This window comes from Tenrec ecaudatus, chromosome 6 (assembly GCF_050624435.1).
Source record: "Tenrec ecaudatus isolate mTenEca1 chromosome 6, mTenEca1.hap1, whole genome shotgun sequence".
In the NCBI taxonomy this organism is placed as follows: domain Eukaryota; kingdom Metazoa; phylum Chordata; class Mammalia; order Afrosoricida; family Tenrecidae; genus Tenrec; species Tenrec ecaudatus.
In genome coordinates, this window is record NC_134535.1 from 416,144 (window position 1) to 436,215 (window position 20,072).

At 61.2% G+C, this 20,072-nt stretch overlaps 2 protein-coding genes across 3 annotated transcripts; one reads left to right on the plus strand and one right to left on the minus strand.

Annotated features, from left to right (window-relative positions):
• The first annotated feature begins 4,318 nt into the window (after nt 1-4,318).
• ARSA (arylsulfatase A) lies at nt 4,319-7,274 on the plus strand. 2 transcript variants are annotated; one of them, XM_075553425.1, is made up of 9 exons: nt 4,319-4,453; nt 4,660-4,901; nt 5,035-5,275; nt 5,367-5,585; nt 5,662-5,831; nt 5,971-6,095; nt 6,169-6,296; nt 6,455-6,557; nt 6,631-7,274. In XM_075553425.1, exons 2-9 carry the CDS (start codon nt 4,687-4,689, stop codon nt 7,170-7,172), a joined length of 1,743 nt encoding a protein of 580 aa, XP_075409540.1. In that variant the 5' UTR covers nt 4,319-4,453; nt 4,660-4,686; the 3' UTR covers nt 7,173-7,274. The 2 variants fall into 2 exon arrangements, with proteins under 2 accessions (XP_075409540.1, XP_075409541.1); XM_075553426.1 differs by having other exon boundaries at nt 4,319-4,429.
• Nucleotides 7,275-11,422: 4,148 nt separating this feature from the next.
• MAPK8IP2 (mitogen-activated protein kinase 8 interacting protein 2) lies at nt 11,423-19,167 on the minus strand. Its single transcript, XM_075552639.1, has 12 exons — nt 19,103-19,167; nt 18,111-18,216; nt 16,770-17,021; nt 16,573-16,663; nt 15,253-16,473; nt 14,902-14,977; nt 14,608-14,780; nt 14,418-14,527; nt 13,841-13,948; nt 13,668-13,738; nt 11,683-11,781; nt 11,423-11,495 (listed from the first exon to the last, which is right to left on the minus strand). The coding sequence occupies exons 1-12, from the start codon at nt 19,165-19,167 to the stop codon at nt 11,423-11,425; spliced, it is 2,445 nt and encodes an 814-aa protein (XP_075408754.1).
• Nucleotides 19,168-20,072: the final 905 nt, after the last annotated feature.

The window sequence follows — 20,072 nt, forward strand, 5'->3', positions numbered from 1 at the left end:
AAGTCTGGTCCCTCTTTCCCTGTGGAGATATAAACAATACCCTCCCCTTGGGTGGGTTAGTGCCCTGTGTCCCCACTACCCATTTCTTTTTTATTATTTTTTTTCCTTTCTCCACCTCCTTTTTAATTGTCTACCATATGTATCCCTGTATTTGGTCTGGTCCCTACACGTTTATATATCAAGTTGGCATGAAATTATGTAACGACTACAGGGTCCAATGGGCAGGCTATAATCCACCTCCTCTTCTTGATGGTAGTGAGGCCCCTCAGCCACTGGGATTGGTTCTACTCAAGTCTGCGGATGGCAAAAACCGACCAATCATCACCCACATGGGCTACAGGCACCTTATCCACATATCCCCAGCCAATCACAGCAAGAGTGTTACACACCATATTTGCCTGGCCCCACCCACTGTTTTGTGGACATTATCAGGCTATATGTAAAAAGAGAAACCATTCATTTCACTCAGAGGTCTGGGTCATAGACTGTCAGTTCCCCTAACAGACTGACATCAGCCCCCTCCTCTCATGCTTCCCCTACAGCCCCTCAGTTCCTCAGCCTTTCCACTCAGTCACTGTCTGAGCCAGTGCTCACTTGTAGATCTTGAATCCCTGTGTCCAATTTGAGCAGAGAGGGATGCAAGACAGAATTTGTGCCACAGCGCCATTGGCAAGAGTGGGTGAGGACTAGCCCAAGCTCCTGACAAGTGCCCCGCTAGGTTTCTGAGCCACACAGAGAGCATGAGGGCAGAGATCCCCACAGCTCTCACCCACAAGCCACACAGACCTGGACTGAGGGGTGGTGTGGAGCCCAGAGCCCCCAGCTCTGCACATTTTGCTGGATTTTCTGTGAGTGAGAAAGGAATGTCTCCTGAGCTTGTAAGATGTGGGGTTTCTTTTCTCTTCTTTTCTTTTAAGATAAGGGGGTTTCTGTCAGAGAAACTCATAATCCTTCAGCTGGTGCAGGAAGGGCACCTCCCAAGGGAGAGGAGCCCTGGCTGGCTCACAGATGGCCAGTCACTCTCGCCTCCCTGAGAGTATGCAAATCCAGGCAGACAATGTGGGAGAAATTAGCACAGCTGAGACTTCTGGTGCCCACCAGGTGCAAGGTGAGATGGATTATGGCCACACATTGACTGTGGGGGGAGGGGAGCCCTGTGTCACTTGATCAGCTCTGGCAGGAAGGCAAGCACTGCTGCACCTGTGAGCTGACCCCCACCCAGACCTTGCAGGAGGATCTGTGAATGCAGCCTGAGTCCTGGTCTCCCTCCACCTGTTTGTCCTAGGGACACAGCCAACCAGCCCCTAAATCTTTCTGCCCAGTGCATCCACCTAGCCTCTGCCACCCGGGACCCCATCTCCCTTCGAAGTGGGCTTCTCTTAGGAGAGCACTGTCCTCAAGGTGCTGAGAGGGGGACACACAGCTGGGACTGTCCCCCCCCTGCCCTCCCACCCAGAGTGGCTGGGAAGCAGCAGGGAGGGGACTGAGGAGAGAAGGCTGGGAAGGGTGAGGCTGCAAGAAGGTGCCCAGGCATGGCTCTCTCCACTTGTTCAGTCCCTCACGTGGCCAGGTGCCCACCTCCAGCCAGCCCCTGACTGGCCGGGGAGAGGGCTGTCCCACCCTCACCCACTGGCAGAAACAAAGGCCCCACAGGGTTCACTCCAAGGCCCCCTCCCCCATCTGTGGGCGAAAGTCTGGAATTAGCAATGCCCCAGGCATCCAAGCCAGCTCCCCACGGCAGGTGGGCAGCCTCCAATCTGGGCCCTGTCCCAGACTGACCCTCTCTCACGGGGAGGACAGCCTGGCTCCCCCTCCCAGACTCCTGCAGCAGCTCCAAAAAAAGGATTCACCTTCACCACCAAAGACAGCAGCAGCTCACAGAGGCCAGCTTTGAACAGACATTGCAGCAGCCGTCCCAAGGGCCTGAGGTCAGGGTGGGCAGAGTCTGCTGCTTCTGGGTACATGTGGTCCTGCGCTCACCCCCAGAGCCTCTTGGATACACAAGCTGTCTCACACTGTCCTCTCAAGAAGGAGAATAATGGGCAGGTCCTTGCCACCTGGGGCAGTTCCCAGCTTACACTTGAAAGACAGGCACACACTTCTGGTTTATTCTATTTCAACCCCAATTCCTGGCGCCGACCAGCTGTGACAGCTCCAATTACAGCTTCAAAGATTTCTGGGCCACAGACACGCATTCGGCCCCAGTGCTAGAGCCCAGCCCGGCCCGCAACAACCAACCCTCCCCACTGACCCTGAAAGTTTGCAACCACGCACAGACCCAGAAGCAGGCCAAGCCTGGCCCAAGGCCCACCCCCCAACCCACACAATGCACGCACACACACACTGAGAATGCTCTCCACCCCAGATAAACTGAGGGGTTCTGCATTTTACCAAGACCCTTGGCCATCTATAACAGAAACAAAATCTGAAGGGTGCCCTGTTTGAAGGCCAGCCCAGAGGCATGGTCTCACCTGAGGCTGGTCCCTCCCTGCTCTCTGGACAAGGACACTGCCTCTGGAACTTGGCTTCCTGCCAGCTGACTGGTCCTTGGGGTGCAAAAGAGGGAGGAGGTGCAGGAAATGGCTTGACATAGCGGCTGCCACAGTGAACTTGGACAGAAGACCGCAGTGAGGAGGGTACAGGACGCAGCGCTGTTTCATTCTATGAGTCTGAACTGACTGGACAGCACCTAACAGAAGGAAAGTGCAGCTTCCCAGCCAGACTGGCCACTGGGAATTGCATGCCGGGCCTCCCAGTCCACGCGCATGCTCATCCCCATAGAAAAACACGGCTGGTGCTGGCTGGTCCCGGCAGCCCATGGCATCCGGGCTCCCCAAGAAGCAGGTATCAGAAACCAAAGTCCAGGGGCTAGGGGTCAGTTTTTTTGGGGGGGAGGGTCCTGCCCTGGGGCAGGGCCATGATGTACTGTCCTAGGAGGAGCTGGGTGGGGTGGGGTGGCAGTTACATAATCTCCTGTCAACTTTCAAAGAGATGGAGTCTAGTGTGTCAATCAATACACAACCAGTAATGCCTCTGTGTGGGCATGGCCTTCTCCTGAGGATTCTGGGAACTCCTGTCTTTCTTCCTGGAGGTGGGACACACACTGTTTCATCTTCCTGCTGACAAGCCACATGTAGACACACTGATGGAGACAGAGCCCTGGAGCTGGAGGAGCCATGTGGAGACCCACGCCAGTGCTGAGATGCTTCCACCAGCACTAAATCCACAAGACTTTCCACCCACTGGCCTGAGATCTTCCTGCATTGCATGGCTGCGTGAGTCTAAAGATAAATTTATTAACTAGTATTGGACATATTGGATGTATGGAGTTGATCTGGACTGGGATGTTTCTTAATATACAATTGCTCTTTGATCTAAAGTTCTCTCTTACACAGGAGTGTCAATGAATTTGTTTCTCTAGTCAACCTGGATTAACACAGGGGGACACCTCCCTAGGAGGAGCTGCCTGGTGGGGGTGGGATCTTCCCTGGGTGGGCCTGTCTGAGTGACAGTCCTGGAGACACTGCTCTTGGTGGGTCCAATGACTTGCCCCATGCAGGGGCCCTCTCAGGTGCTAGCTCTCACGCTGAGAAACAGCTTTGCATTCCTACGTTACAGCTCAAGCAAGGAACAAAGCGTCGGCCATCTGCCCAGGACCCGGCAGAATGGAGCGAGGCTCCCCTTAGCTCCTGGAGGAGAGTTGCCCTCTTGACCCTGGCAACACCCACGTTCACAGAGGACTGGCATCGGGGAGGATTTTTCCTTGTCTTGGGAGAAGCCACAGGTCTGTCTCCCGAATCTCACTTATGTATGGCTTCCTGCGGTTTCATCTAAGTCAGCAGTTAGAAGCCACCAGTCGCTCAGGGGGAGAAAGACGAGGCTCCGAGCAGTCACAGGGGCAGCTCAGGGCCCGGAGGTTTGAGCAGCTCCATCTAGATCTGCTCATTCGCGGGGTAAAGGGCCACGCTCTCGCTGGTGCCCGGGCCTCCAAAACAAGGGCCTTCTCCCAACAGCAGGAGCCCCATTCTCCGCAGATCGGTCTGGGCCTGGCTGTCGCTAACAGCCCAGGGGTGAACGGAGGGACCCGAGAGAACTCGGCGGAAGAGGCTAAAGCCGCACCCCGCGGGGAGCAGGACCGCGACCCGGGTGGCACCGACTCCGAGACCCCGCCCCTAGACACGCCTCCGGACTCTCGCAAGCGCGGCGTTGGCCCTCTCAGATCCCGCCCCCGAGCCCGCACAATCACAGCCAGCGCAGGCCCCGCCCTGTCCGGCCTCGCGCAGCCCTGTTCTCAGAACCGAGGGCGGGGCCGGGGCGGGGCCTCGCGGAGGCGGAAGCGCCCTCTGCGCTAGCGCGGCCCGCGCCCGTGGCTCCGCCCCTTTTCGGCCTTCCGCGGCGGCTCAGGCTTAGGCCCCTCCAGGTGAAAGAGGTCAGGCCGCCGGAGAATCTAAAGGTGCCCTGGTCCTTGAAGGTGTCAGGGGCTGGTATCCCGAGCCACGGCCTCCTGGCTTCTGTAGGCTCGGGGTCTCCAGGGTCGAGTCCGAGCTTGTCCCGAGGGAGGGGGGGTTCTCCAGCCAGGAGTGACACCTGAGTCTGGGGTCTTTGGGGAGGGGTCACGCCTGGTCCTGGAGTCTTCAGTCAGTTTGCCCTCCTCCCCAGGGGTCGGGGGCAGGCCCTTCCGCTGCCATGGGGGCGCTGTGGCCCCTCGCGCTGGCCCTGGCTGGCCTGACCGCGGCCGGCCCTCCGAACTTCGTGATCATCTTTGCCGACGACCTTGGCTATGGGGACCTAGGAGCCTACGGCCACCCCAGCTCCGCCACCCCCAACCTGGACCAGCTGGCCGCAGGGGGACTGCGGTTCACCGACTTCTACGTCCCGGTGTCCCTGTGCACGCCCTCGCGGTGAGTGGGCAGGGAAGCCGCTGCGGTCACTGCAGCATGGGACCAGGAGTGTCTGTCCCCACCAGCCCCTGCCCTTTTTTCCACTCCCCGGCAGGCCTCCCGCTGCCTAAGAGACAATGTGCCTTGTCTGTAGGGCTGCCCTCCTGACTGGCCGGCTCCCTGTTCGAATGGGCATGTACCCTGGAGTCCTGGAGCCCAGCTCCAAGGGGGGGCTGCCCCTGGAGGAGGTGACCCTGGCTGAGGTCCTGGAAGCCCACGGCTACCTTACAGGAATTGCTGGAAAGTGGCACCTCGGGGTGGGGCCTGAGGGGGCCTTTCTGCCCCCACACCAGGGCTTCCACCGCTTCCTGGGTATTCCATACTCCCACGACCAGGTAGGAAACTCCCACTGGGGGCCGGGGTGCTCTCCCAGGGAGCCTCCCACCTCCTACAGCCCCCAGACCCCTTACTGGAGACGATCCTCAGGGCCCCTGCCAGAACCTCACGTGCTTCCCACCGGACACCCTGTGTGAGGGCAGCTGTGACCAAGGCCTGGTCCCTATCCCACTGCTGGCCAACCTCTCTGTGGAGGCGCAGCCCCCCTGGCTGCCGGGGCTCGAGGCTCGCTACCTGGCCTTTGCCCAGGACCTCATGGCTGATGCGAAACGTCAGGGCCGCCCCTTCTTCCTCTACTACGCTTCCCACGTGAGTACCTGCCCTGCCCCATCCCACCCCCCGCCTGCCAGTGCCCCACTGTGCTGACTCTAGCCTCTGCCGCCAGCACACCCACTACCCCCAGTTCAGCGGGAAGAGCTTTGTGGGGCTCTCTGGCCGGGGGCCATTTGGGGACTCCCTGATGGAGCTGGACGCTGTTGTGGGGGCTCTGATGGCCACCATTGGGGACCTGGGGCTGCTCAGGGACACACTCGTCATCTTCACTGCTGACAACGGGTATGAAGGCCTGCAGCTGCTGGCACTGGCTGAGGAAGGTGGGGTGGGGCCAGGACTGGGCCACAGCCCCCTTGGTGGTAGAGGTTGGGGTTGAAGGCCTGGGTTCCTTGCTGCTGATGGGCCATCTGGTGTGTCCCAGGCCTGAGACCATGCGCATGTCCCATGGCGGCTGCTCCGGCCTCCTGCGTTGCGGGAAGGGGACCACCTATGAAGGGGGCGTCCGAGAGCCAGCCCTGGCCTTCTGGCCAGGCCACATCACTCCTGGTCAGTCCTCAGGCCTTCTCCAGGTAGACCCAGTGCCCTCCCAACTGAGTGACTGAGAGACATCTGCTTACAGGGGTGACCCACGAGCTGGCCAGCTCTCTGGACCTGCTGCCCACTCTGGCTGCCCTAGCTGAGGCCCCACTGCCTAATGTCACCCTGGATGGCTTTGACCTCAGCCCTGTGCTGATGGGCACAGGCAAGGTGGGCTGTGAGCCCAGGGGCTGGGAACCTGAGGGAGCATGGTATGGGTGTGGGTATGAGCATGGGCAGTGTCCCTCATGCTAGTTGGCTGCTAGGCAAGTGACCCTGGCTGATGGCTCCTGGCCTCCCCAATTCTATGACCCCTGCCTTTGCCCCAGAGCCCCCGGAAGTCTCTTGTCTTCTACCCGAGCTACCCCAATGAAGTCCAGGGGGTCTTCGCTGTCCGGAGTGGAAAGTATAAGGCTCACTTCTTCACCCAGGGTAAGCCCTCCCCCCCTCCCTCCTTCCTCCTGCCTCCCCACTTCTACATCCCCACTCACCCCCTGCCCACCAGGCTCTGTCCAGAGTGACACCACTGCCGACCCGGCCTGCCAAGCCACAAGCCCGCTGACCGCCCATGAGCCCCCACTGCTCTTTGACCTATCCACGGACCCAGGCGAGAACTACGACCTCCTGGGGGGCGTGCCCCTGGTCTCCCCAGAGGTGCTGCAGGCTCTGAAGGAGATCCAGCTGCTCAAAGCCCAGTTTGATGCGGAAATCACTTTCAGCCCCAGCCAGATGACCCAGGGGGAGGACCCAGCCCTGCAGATCTGCTGCCGGCCTGGCTGCAAGCCCTGGCCAGTTTGCTGCTCCTGCCCGGACCAGGGCCCCAACTTGGGCCTCAGTAGAAAACCCCAGCTCCATCCTAAGCCCCAGGCCCTGCCCCAGCCTGAGGCCCCATCTCAGTCTCAACCTTTTCTGCAATCCCAGTCCAAGTCCCAGGCCATGTCCCAGCTGGAGCCCCACCCTGAGCTCCAGCCTCTCCCTAAGCACCCTGAGATCCGGCCCCATCTTGAGCTTCATCCTGGTCCCCCCAGAGGCCTGGACCATTTGTGACTATAAGCCTATTTACACGGGTGCAGGTGTGTGCAGGTGTGCTTGTACCTGTAAGGATGATAACATGAGCTGACACAATGGTTGTGTCCAGCCTCACTCTGACCTGTAGGTGTAATATTTCATCTAACCCTCATGCTAACCCTGTGGAAGTAGGTGCTGTGTCCACGGAAGTGGGAGAGTGGGTGAGGGTTTGTGTCTGCTGGGAGCTGGGGCATGGAAGGCGGGGAGGGGTTCAGACCCATCTCAGAAGGTCTGTAGGAGGAGTGAAAGAAGCAGGCACAGCCGGTGGTGGCGGGCGGGTGGGTGGGTGAGCAAAGGCTCCAGGAAGGTGGTATCAGCAGGTCCTGAGGGCTCCACTTGAACTCCTGTCCCCAAGAGCCAGCCCTTCCCCAGCAGACAAGGTCACCTTTGAATACCATGTCAGGTTGTGTCTCAAAAAGACCATAGCCAACCCCTGCCACCTGCCCAGCTGTGTCCCCTCTTTGCTGAGGTCCCAGCACAGCCACCTGTGCACAAAGGACCCAGCTCCCCGCCCCGCTCCTCCCCATGCCCCCCACACCCCACCCCACCCCCACCCTCCACAATGGCCAAACCCACTCAGTCACTGCCGGGAGTGGAGACGGTGGAAAGCAGTGCATGTGGCAGGGCGCTGGGCCTTTTCCCCAGCATGCAGGTAGAACAGTGCCCATAAGTGTTGCCTGGGCAAGAGGCATGGGGCTGGGAATGGGCATGAGGCCCCCAGGTGTGAACAGTCCATGAATATCTGAGTGGGCAGCTACCTTCCGCTCACAGATCCACTGCCTGGCCACCTGTTGGACGAGTGGCCAGTATGGATCTGTGCCCAGGGTATTTGGGGAGGGGTCAAGGGGCAGAGAAGCAGGCCCTCTTAGCCCCCTTGCTCTTGCATGGATGCATTTGTGTGCAGAGATGGGTTTCTTGTTGCTGTAACTGCTTTTTCCCAATGAACTCTCCTGTGGGCTCTCACACACACTTAGGCAAGTAAATGTGTGTAAGTACACATGATTGGCCATGCACATGTCAATACTCAAGTACACACACACATGCATTAGCAAACATGCACTCTCATGAACACATGAAGGCCTACACATTCACAACCATGCATGTGTGTACATGCACACACAGGTACACAGTTTTCCTGGCTGGCTGCACCGTCCCAGCACATCCCTTCCTGCAACTTGACATGGGGAGCACAAGCGCTGGTCAGGTGGTCCCTGCCTGAGGTGCTGCATGTGTGAGAACAGGCAGAACACACAAGCCTGTGCTGGTGGTGTGGTCATCACTTGGGGTGGCGTGGTGGGTGGAGAGAAGGGGAGGGAGGGGCACTGGAGGCAGGGCTGCCTGAGGCCAGGAGGGGGCACAGGGGGCCCTTCCATGGTCCCTGTTACACGGAGGTCCCCGAAGCCCTTCTGTGAATATGAGCACAAAGCAGGTCAGCCATGCACCTGAGCAGGTGTGCACCCACCTCACTCTCAACTGATACGTGACCTTGTTGGCTTTTTACTTTGGACACTGCTCTCCCAGTGTCTGTCACATCCCTCTCCAAAGCCCCTCTGGGAGGAGACCCCTCCTGGGTGGGCAGCCCATGGGCCCTCTGCCAGGTGAGCGGGCAGTTTATGGCACCTGTGGTGATGTGGAGTGTGGCTGACTCTCAGACCAAGCCATCTGTATGGACAGTACTGAACCCCATGGTCCAGAAGTGGACAGCTGGCTGAGGTCCACAGGGAGTTTGTCATAGCAGAGCACCCTGACTAGGATGCCCATGTGCAGCCCTCCTGTCCTGTCCACTGAGGCACTTTACCCCCCAACAAGCTCCCCTCTGCTGCAGTTACCTAGTCGCAAAACCACACATGGTACCGAAGGACAGGTCTTCCTGACCCTGATGTTGCGAAACATGGCCCCATTGTGGAAACCAAGCCAAGGGACAACAGACACAGTTGGACTCAGGGCTCACGCTACAGGGTTGTGTCCCCACGGCTGCCCAGCATGAGCTGGACATGCCAGTTCTTACTGTAATGTCCTAGGGAAGGTGGCCAGGGGTCCAGCTGAGGCTAGAGGTCCTCAGCTGACCCCAAGCTGGACATCCTGATCAACAGTCTGTCTCCCTGGGTAAACTCCCCATGGCCAGAGGCTGCTGCTAGGCAGGGTTGTGGATCCCAGTATATGGGAAAGGGGCCCGATAGATTGCCTGCCCAGAGTGGGGAGGCCAGGCCTTCTATGCCAGGCAGGCACAAGGCTGGCTCTTCCACAGAATGTGCATGAACCAAATGAGGACCAGAATGAAACTGCCCTCTCATCATCAACTCAGAGGGCTGAACTGGCTGTAGGGGCAAAGTTGCTTTGTGCTCCACAAAACCGTGGTGGGGACACCTGTGCTCCCATGATCGATGTGCTGACAATGTCCAAACCAGTTCATGCAAGACAGGGCAGCAGCCATGCTCTGGCTTCTAAGCCAGCTCCATGGAAGGGACAGGAGATGCCCAAGGCCCAGGGGGACTGTCCTATACCAATCTCAAATGGGTCTCACACCTGCCAAATCCTACATCTGTGCCCACACCTGAAAACCAGGTGAGGCTAGCTCCCCGCTGCACTTGGGGAAGTCCCAAGTCCCCTGCTCTGCTGAGCACTTCCTGGGGAGGGGGAGCAGCCCTTCTTGAGGGTGCCACTTGCTTCTCAAATAGCCCCACTTGTGGGGGTGGGGAGCCTTTGAGTCCCAGACTAATGGGTGGTCAGTGGGCTTCCCACCCCAGGTCTGCCCTCTACCCCCTAAACTGCATGAGAAACACCTGACAGCTCAAGTGGGGTTGAGCAGCAGAGTCTGGTGGGGTCTTAGACCCCTAACCTTGGCAGTACCAGGGTGATGGTCCTGAGGAACTGCTTCCCCCTTTCCCCACTGCCTGAGAGAGCAGAGAGTCCATGTCTGAATCAAGAGGTCAGGAGCTCAGGCACAAGCTCCTCAGGATGGTACCAGGAGCCAGCTCTGAGTGTGTATGTACCTGGGGCCTGATCCCTGCAGTGCCCAGGGGTGGTGGTGGTGTCTAAACAAAGACAATGGAGTGGTTGTCAAAAGCGCTTCCCCCTCTGCCACTCTTCTTGGAGGTTGAGGGTGATGGTTGGTGGGACAGCAGCCCCAGTGCAGTCACGGGGACAGAGGTCCCTCTCTCAGGACATGTGATGAGCTGGGCCCTCCACACAAGCTCGACACTCTGCTGTTGTGGTTGGCAGAAGCACCCTTTCAACGCAGACCTCTGCTGGGAGCGGGTGTCCCAGGCCTCGGCCAACCTGGAGGCCCAACCTGGAGGCCACCTGGGGCCCAACCTGGAGGCCACCTCTAGTCTTGGCAGGTGTCAGTGGGGCTCATCACAGGAGTTTCTGGAGCTCAGTGGGGCTACCTCCTGCCCAAGTGCTGCCTTGACCAGCCTCGGTTTCCCAGCCAGAGAATCAAGTGAGGAGCACCTGGAGGGGCAGCCCTGATATGACACTTTTGGGGTGCCTTCCCAAGCCACCCCCATGCCTAGTCACCCTAAGTGGGGACCCCTAAGGAATAGTGGGTCACACCAAGCGGAGTTTATTGAGGCTGGAGTGGGGGCCCACGTACAGCATGGGAGCAGATACAGGCGCACTGGACCAGGGTGTTAGCAGCGCAAAGCGGACAGGCCCAGGGCACCCTCCTCTGAGAGCCTCTCCTAGCCCCCAAGGCTCTCCTGGGGACCCTTCTCTGCGGCCCCTGAGCTCCGGGTGGGGCAGTAAGGGGCCTCTCTGTCTCTGTGATCAAGGGCAGGAGGGCCCCCAGAGTCTATAAAAATTAAAATTTCTTTATAAATGATGGGCAAGGGGTCAGCTGGAAGCCTCACCTTCCCTCACCTCCCCTGCTGGGCCCAAGTTGAAGAAGAGGGCAGGCACAGAGAGGGGCCAGATGGACGCAGGAAAAAACGGGGTCCGAGATCAAGGGGCAGAGGAGGACAGGGCGACACCAAGGAAGGCTGTGTTGGAGGGGAAGAAAGAGTGGGCTGGGGCCCTCTCTCCTGTAGCCCCCACAGGCCGGGTCTGGGGAACAAGGAGGAGGGAGGAGCTCTTGGTTTCCCTGCAAACATTAGGGCCCCTAAAATTCGTGCCCCTAATTTAGTCCTTGCTGAAGCCTCCTGGCCTGTGACACCACCCACCCCCAACCCACCCCGCTAGCGCTGCTGTGCCTGGATCAGGTTGGGCAGGCAGAGCGGGTAGGGTGGCGGCTACTCCAGGTAAATGTCTTCGGTGGGGCAGGCGTACTCCAGGTGCTCTTGGTAGTACTCCAGGAAGGCGCGGCTGGGGGCGGGGTAGGGGGGGTGGGGTTGCTGTCAGCTGCCCCGCCCAGTGCTGCCCCACAGCCCACCACCCTCTCAGAATTCCCCCGGGGCCTGCCAACCCTCATCCCCTCCTCGGGGGTCCAGTGACTCACGCATGCTGACCCCACTGCAACTGTCCCAAATCTCCCTGCGCCCTCTCCACTCACCCCACACTCTGTGCCACTGGCCGCATGGACTCCTGGGAGACGAACACGTGGCAAGCGAAGCGGCTCAGCAGGGGATGCTTGGTGATGAAGCCGAAGTAGCTGGGGGTGGGCCGTAGAGGCAGGTCAGAGGCTCCGCCCTCAGGCCCATCCCCCAAAGATTTGGAGAAATTTGGGGAGGCAAGGGAATGGGGCTTTGGGGTGCCAGTGCCCCGAGCTCCTAGAAAGAGTGGAGCTCTTCCCAGGATTCAGTCAGGGCAGGGACCCGACACCCTGGGCATGGGCCAGGGGGGCTCAGTCGCCAGAGTGCCCATCTTACACCAGAGCCAATGTGGCCAGCGCAGCCCTCAAGGGTGCGAGTTCCCACAGGCTTTCTGCGGTGCCCTGCTCACAACCGCATCCTGGGCCTGCCCTGTCCACCAGCGAGGCCCGCGTGCTCTTGCTTACTTCAGGGGCCAACTCCTAAAACTCCTGCTTGCGCATGTCCAGAATCCGCCCTCCCTGCCCTCCCTCAGATGCTTACTGAGCAGAGGAATCCACGTCTGGGGCCTGTGATCTCAACCGGTGGAGCCCACGAGACGTGCCACCCCCAGAAAGTGGGCCTCCCCTGGCGTCCGGAATTCCCTACAAGCCACGTCTCAATAACACTGCGTGTAGACAGTGTCCTTGTCCCCAGTGACCCACTGGCCATGCCCTGCCCCTGGAAACTGGCACAGAGCTGACACTTGGAGCACCCGGCCACAGGCTTAAGTGCTATCAGGAGCTGTAGACCCACCACATCGCCCTGTGAGGGCCTTGCTGTACCCTGGAACACAGAGAAGCTATGGCTCCAGACGCAGGCTAGCGAGGCCCACTGCCGTCTCTCGTCCCCAAGCCCATGTGCCAGCAGCTGCTCCCCAGAAAGTCCAGGCTCAAGAGGGGGCATGGAAATAGGACTGTTCTTCCTTGCTCTGGTGGCCATACTACCCACTGCCCACTGTCCCAGATGGAGGCCTCCTACTGTCTGGTTTGAGCCCACCTGCTATCCAGCCTCCCCAAAGCTTCCAGCAGTATCTCCCCATCCTGCTCCCTGCCACCAAAGCCACCAGGACCCTTCCCACAAAAAGTGCCCAAATGGCACAGCATAGCCCTGCCATCTGTTTCAGCCTCCACCTGACATGGGAGACCCCCTCCCACTCTCCCACCAGGCCCCCAACCAAGCTCCCCCCACCTCCCCCCACCTCCATGGGCCGAAGGGACACAGCAGTCTTCCTGGCACCCTGTGACCCTGGAGCCTGCATCCCCTGCCACCCGCTGGCCAGGCTCTGCCTCTCTCCTCTTTCTAGAAGTTGTCCCTTGTCACTCAGCCTAGGTCATCTCATCCCTCCCTGCCCTAAACTCAGCCACTCACCCCATGCCTCTCTCCAACACTCTGAGACATTTCTAGGTTGAGTCATTCTGTCCTTCTGGGGTGTGGCCCTACCTGCAGTGACCCCAGTCCACCCCACATCCAGCCTGCCCCAGTTCTCCTGCACCTGCTTTCTCCTGCCCACACAGCCAACCACCTGGGTGACCTTTTGACGAAGAGCATCTGTTCCTATTGCAGTGGCTGGAACCACTCTCGCTGGCCCCAAGACTGTGCCAAGCCTGCACAGAGCACCGCTGGTGGGTTAGCACAGGGTCCTTAGCACAAAAGGCCTAGGTCTCTACTCACCCTGCTCACTCCCCAATGCCCACAGTAGAGGCCCCACAAGTCTTTGCTCAGCTGCCCTCACCCCTTGCTGTGTCCAAAGTCCAACAGGAGAGCTTAGTGGTACCCGGCAGACAGCATTGATGGCCCAGTGACATCCAGCTCCCACCCAGGCTACTTATAAACCTGTCTGACTGTTTTCCCCGAGCCCAGAACAGAGGAGGGTCCAGCACACAGAGAGCATGGTGGCCCTGAGGTGGGGTGGACAGAGCAGGCACAGGAGACTCTTGTGTCTTGGGGACTTGGAGGGTGGGCTCACCAGCTGTTGCGGGGGTGGCAGCCACAGAAGGAGATGTTCTTCATCTGGAAGAAGTGGCTGCAGCGCTCAAACTAGAGCAGAGGTGGGGCAGACACACTAGTCAAAGGGGAGGCCAGGCAACCAGTCCATCCCACAGGCTGACCCTCCTGGGCCTCGGCCCACCTAGCTCTCACCTCAGGACCTCCACCACTCAGACTCAGCTTGACCCCCCGAAGAGAGATCTCAAGGTCACAGGAGGCAGGAGGGCGCAGGTGCACAGTCAGCTTCCGGGCCATGGCAATCTGGAGAGGAAGTCAGGAGTGGAAGATTCAGGGACTCTCAGGGCCTCATCCCTGTCTCCTCCTCGTCGGACTGTGCTTTGTCTCCTTCCCTTCATAGCCAAGGAATCTTTAGTACCTTCCAGCTTCACTGTCTGTCCCCAGTTGTCTACCCAACCCCTTCCCACCCGGCTGCCCCTTCACACCACTCCAGGGACTACTCACACCCACATCAAGGGAACCAGGGCTAAAGGAGCTGGCCTGCTTTTTTCAGACAGAGGCTGGGAAAGCTGAAGGACAGGAGGCGCCAGCAGAGGGCAGGCCCACTGAGCTGGCAGAGAGGGGACAGGCCAGCTGCTGGGCCAGTGGGCTCAGCCTCCGAATCAAGCGTGTGCGCTTGCTGATCTGGCTCCAGAGAACCACTGTGACCTGACTGGAGGCCCCAGCTCACATCCTGCCCCACCCCCTTGCAGGACCCCAACCCAGAACTGACCTTTTGCATGGCTGCACACAGGATGCCATTGCCTTGGTGACAAGGTACCTCCACAGAGCCCAGGAACTGCACATCAAATCGGTCCACCCAGCAGGGGCTCCGTTTGCTTCCTGCAGAGCCACACAGGGCCCACCCAGGTCAGGGGCCAATGTTGGGGTGGCAGCCACTCCCCACCCGGGCAGGGCCTCACCCAAGAGGTCCTTGGCAGGACCCGGCACCGCATGTGCGTAGAAGGCGGGAAAGATCCCCCAAGCTCCCGTCCGCATGTTGAAGCCTCGGGACCAGAAGTCGTCCTCCTCAGCCTCCACTAAAACTGGGTCGTCCACGTCCAGCTCCAGCTCGTCGGGATGGCGAGGGATGAACCTGAGGTCAGGAAGCGGTGACATCACAGAGAGGGCAGGGCTGGCTGGGCAGTTTCCCAGTCCCCAGTCAGGGTTCCCAAATGCCTGCAGTCCTCAGTAGCTGGGGCTGGGAGCATCTATACCTGAACACTGCCCGGTGAGTCTGCTCTCGCTCCTCCCCATTCACCAGGCAGGAGAAAAGTCCAAATGAATCAGTGCCTGAGTCAGAGATGGGAGAAATGGAGAGAGGGGCGACAGAGACAGGGAGACAGGTGGGGAGAGATAGAGACAGAAAGAAGGCAGGGATGGGGAGAGATAGAGAAAGGTGGGGAGACAGATGAGAAGAGACACACCGGGAGACAGAGACAGAGATGGGGAGGAAAAGTACCTCAAGGCCTGGACTGGGCCAGACCTCCCACCCCACTCCTCACCCAACATGTCCTGGCCGAGAGGGCAGCCTTGACCAGGAGGGCCCCACCCCCACCACAACTCACTGGAGGACCGAGAAGTGCTGTTGACAAAGACATTGAGAAACTTCTTGGAGAAGGTGAGGTCGGGGCTGTCAGGGGAGGCATCTTCAAGGTCTCCGCTGCCGCTCCTGCCCGGCAGCCCAGGGCCCACCTCCTCCTCACTGGCCTCGCTGCCGCTGTCCTCCTCGCTGGCCTGGCCTAGGCCTGCGCAGCGCCGCAGGCTCACCAGCTCCAGCTGCGTATGCTCATCCACCACCAGCGTGTACTTGATGGCGTCGTAGACCAGGGAGGCGTCCCGGGGCGCCGCGGGGCCCATGGCCCTGACCCCAGCAGGCCCTGCGCCCGCCTCGGCGACCTCCTCGTCCTCCTCGTCGTCGTCGTCCTCCTCCTCCTCCTCCGAGCAGGCGGCGGAGCAGGCTCGGCCCGGGCGGCCGGCGCGGCCCACGGCGGTCCACAGCGGCGTGATGGTGTCCCGCGTGGGGTTGCTGAGGAAGAGGCAGGGCCCGGGCTGCGCGGGGCCGGGCCGGGCGGGCGCTGGGGGCGCCGGCGGCGGCGGCCCGCACAGCGTCTCCATGTCCACCAGCTCCACACCGACCTGCGCCGCGGCCTGGGCGGGCTGGGTGTCCCCGGCGGCTGGCGACGCGGGCTCCCCGGGCGGCCGCGGCGACAGGCACTGGCCGGGGCAGCGGATGGGCGAGGAGCCCTGGGAGATCATGCGGCTCACCAAGTTGCTGAGCAGCCAGGGCGAGTCGGCGTCCTCGCTGAGGTCCGGCTCTGACTCGGACCCCGACTCGTACTCGCTGTTGGTGTCGTCGGGGCCCACGGGCAGGAAGGCTGGCCGGCGCGGCGGCTCGGGCTCAGCCTCAGGCTCGGCCTCGGGTGACGAGGCCTCCTCGATAGAGTTGGTGAGATGCGACGAGCGGCCGCTGCTGCTGCCCCCGCCGTCGCTGCTCAGCTCCAGCTCCGTCTCGGAGATGGACGAGATCATGCGGCCCAGGCGCGCTCCTCCCGCATCCTCTGAGTCCGAGCCAGGCGTGGACAGCTCCTGGCTGCTCCGCCGGCCGCCGCGGTCCCCACTGGAGCGGCTCCGCAGGTCGGCCTCGATGCCCGGGTCTGAGGAGGGCGAGGCCCCGCAAGGCGCTGCGGGCCGGTTCCCCTGGCTATCCCAGCCGGTGCAGGCCGGGGACTGGACCCTTCGGGAACCTGCGTCCATAGGCGGGAGGGCGCTGCCGCCATCGAGGGGCTCTGCAGGTGGGAGGAGATGGGAGGAGGGGGCCTGGAGGCTACGTATCCTTCTGGTCGCCAGCCCCCTTCCCCAGTACCTGGTCTCCAGCACCTGCTCACCTGGGAGGGGCTCCTGGGGCGGGGAGCGCAGGGTCTCTGGCCAGGAAGCTAGCGGAGCAGGGTCGAGGGCCCCATTGTTGTTCAGGGAGTCCTGGGTGGGTGAGGAGCTGTGCTGAGGAGTGTGCCAGCCTCAGGGGAGGCAGGCCCAGAGGGGCTGAGTGAGCCCCAGACTGGTGGGTGCTGGGGGAGTCACTCACCTGGGCTCCCAGGGCAGTTAGTTGGAGTGTGGTGGGCCGGTGCTTGTGGGGCTCATTGGAGGAGGGGGAGGGGATCAGGGTCTCAGAGACAGGAGCTTTGGAGTCCTGGAAGCCTCCCTCCTCCCCATCTCTCTCTTCCTCCTCTTCCTCCTCCTCCTCTTCATTGTCATCGATCATCTCAAACTCCTGGAAGTCGTCCTGGAAGGAGCAGATGGGGTGTGGCTGCTCCGAGCGCCCCATGGAGAGGCTGTCCTGCAGAAAGGAGGGGAGAGCAGGACTGGGCCAGGTTCTGAGGCAGCGACTGGGGTCCCAGGTCCAGGAAAGGGACAAGCAGCTCATTCTGACCCCAACACCACCCTGCAAGAGGATGACAGAGGCCTCCAGGCAGGTACTAGGTCCCAAGCAACATACTCACCCCTCCCTGACCCCGCCTGCCTCGTCCAACATGGACCTGGCTCCCTTGGAAGCATTTACAGTGATCATCGGAGGAGTCTGGCCTGTCCCCACTTCTCTGCATGCCCACCAGGCTAGAACCCTGTGCGTGTGGCACAGCGATGCCTCAGCCCCAAAGCAGAAACTGGTGCTCAGAACCAGTAGACACTGATGAGTGAGGAAGGAGTGAATGAAGGGCCTCCAGGCCTGGACTGCCCACCCTCGGCCCCTGACTCCTGTCTTGTCTCCTCCTCCGAGAGGACCCCCGTGCCTGGGTCCTGCCAATATTCCTCCAACTGCCCCATAGCACTTTGTGTTCCCCACCCTACACCTGCTGCCTCATGGGAATCTAGCCTTGGTCATGTGAGCAGTCACCGTCCCTAGCATGTCTGTCTCTTCCCTGAGAGCCAGGGCCACACCTGTCCATGCTTAAGCACCCCTTGTCTTGCATCCCCCAGCACCAGAAGCCCTCACCGCCTGCCCCTGGGTCAGACATGTTCCTGAATGAATGATGTTAATGGGAAGAGTCTGTGGGAGGCAGGGCAATGAGGCAATGATGGGACAGTGAGAGGGTTATGGTGGGCAGGGGGTGGGGGGACGGACAGGAGGGCAGATGGGTGCAGAGGTTGGAGAACTGGGGGACAAGGATCCAGGAGAGGGCAGTGGGAGGCACTAGCTCTTTCTGGGCACTGACATTTCATCTGCAAAGCTGATGCACTTCACTCCTCGCCACTCAGACCTGCTGGAGCAGGGCCTCTCTCAGGAGAGGACCCCCTGAAACTGCTAGAAACAAGATTCGATGCAAAGAAGATCACAGGCCAAGGGACCAAGAAGGCTGGAGGCAGTCAGAGAGGAGCTCTAAGCCAGACCCTCCCTGTGAGGGCTCTGTGGGCCAAGCCTCTTTCCCACCTTCTCACAGTGGTCCGAGTCGTAGCTGAGGCCCAGGCCACAGTCATCGGTGATTTCAGACAGATCTTCATCATCAAACTCCTCCAGGCTTATGTCCTGAGGAGCCCTGGAGGAGAGCCCAGGGTCAGGGTGCAAGGATAGGGCTCCCGCGAGTGCCACCAACCCAAACTGTGGCCCAGGGGCTGGCCCTGAGGGGAGGCCAAAGAAGAACCCCAGATTCCAGGCTGGAGTCCCAATGACCCCAGGCTCCCAGACTCACATCCTGACTTCAAGTTGAACCCTGAGCTCTACTCCCTGGTTGTCCCTTCCCCCACTGCGTTTTGCAGGCCCAGGGGGAAGCCAGTTCCTCCCCAGGGAGCCAGGGAGTGCACCTGCCTTCTGTGCTCTGGCCAGTCCTCTGGGTCTGGAAGCCAGGGCCTGGAGGAGTCCCACTGGGCCAGGAGCAGGGTGGAGACCCAGAAGCAGCAGAGAGGGGTGAGCTGCTCTGGCCTACACCCAGAAACCTCCCTGCCCTCACAACTGGCCTACACCCAGAAACCAGCCCCCTCCCCACATGATCCCTTCTCCCCAGACTCCCTGCTGGATTTCAGTGAGCCTCATCTAGAGAGGCCCGGCAGGGTGGCAGGGACGCTGGGCGTCTAGGGTGTGCCCAGCAGCCTGCCCATGGCTCCCTCTGAGGCTCAGACCAGGCCCTCCGCTCTGGACAGGTTGCCTCCCAGGCTGGGTGCGGCTGCGGCCGGGAGGGAGATGGGGGAGGGGTGTGACAGTTGTTGGGGACAGTGGGACTGGACCATGGGGGTGAAAATGGGGAGACCCAGAAGCTGGGGGGCAGGAGTCAGCCTCCGGAGGGGGGGCGCGGAGGCTAGGGTTGGGTCCGCAAAGGCCGCGGGTGGGCGAAGACGGGTGGTAGAGGAGCCTGGGGACCGAACGCGGGGGTGTGGGGACGCTGCAGCAAGGAGAGGGGGCCGCCAAGGTCTGGGCCCCGTGCGTACCTGCAGCCTGGCGGCGACAGCGAGTGAAAGGTGGAGAGAGAAAACATCTCCGCCCGATCCGCCATCTTCTCCGGGGAAAGGCTCCGACTGCGGCGGGGGAGGGGCGGGCGGAGCGACAGTCCCCGCGCCCTTCGCGGCTCCGGCCCTCGGCCCTCGGCCCTCTCGGAGTCACCTCGTGACACGCCCTGCGACACCCGCCCGCCGGCGCCCCTCGCTACACGGCCGAGACTCGGCTGCAGCGCGAATGGTGGCACCGCAGGGGGAGGGGAGAGGGAGGGTGCTGGGGAGGGCGGGGAGGGGGCGGGGGACGCTGGTTGGCGGAGACTGTCGCTCGAGGAGGATCTGGTTGAGAAAGGATGCGTGCGCTGCGTCTTCTCTGGAGGGCGGGGGGAGGGGTACCAGGTGAGGAGCGGATGATGGGGGCACCCGTTCTTGCGGGAGGGGGTGGATCGCGGGTGCGGGCGGGAGGAGTAGAGCCTTGGGGAGGTCCCTGAGGTAGAAAACAGGAGCGAGGTAGGGGCCTGGGTCCGCAGGCTTTCTTTGAAGGGGGGGCTGGTGGGGGCGAGGGTGCGACCCCCGAGCCAGCGCTGACCCCCAGGCGACCGGAGGACTTGCTGGAGGCCTTGGTGTGGGGAGACTCGCGCGCCGAGTGGGGAACTGTCCCTCGTCCGGTGCTGATCTGAGCGGCAGGAGCTGTTCCTCCTTGGGGTGCTGATCAGGCTGGCGCAGGCACCGGTCGCTGCTCGGAGCCAGACCGGAACTTTCGCGCCGCGCAGACGGAACAGGCGGCGGCGCCGCAGACAGGCGCCAGTCCTGAGGCTGTGTTCCTCCGGCTCCGCGGGCGGCGGGCTAGGAGAGTGAAGGTTGCTGCCGGGGTCAGACTAGGTCAGGGTCAGCCGGCGGTGGAGTCTGGGAAGGGTCTGCCAGGGTTAGGAGGGGGTAGAGCTGGGGAGACTCTGAAGGGATACTG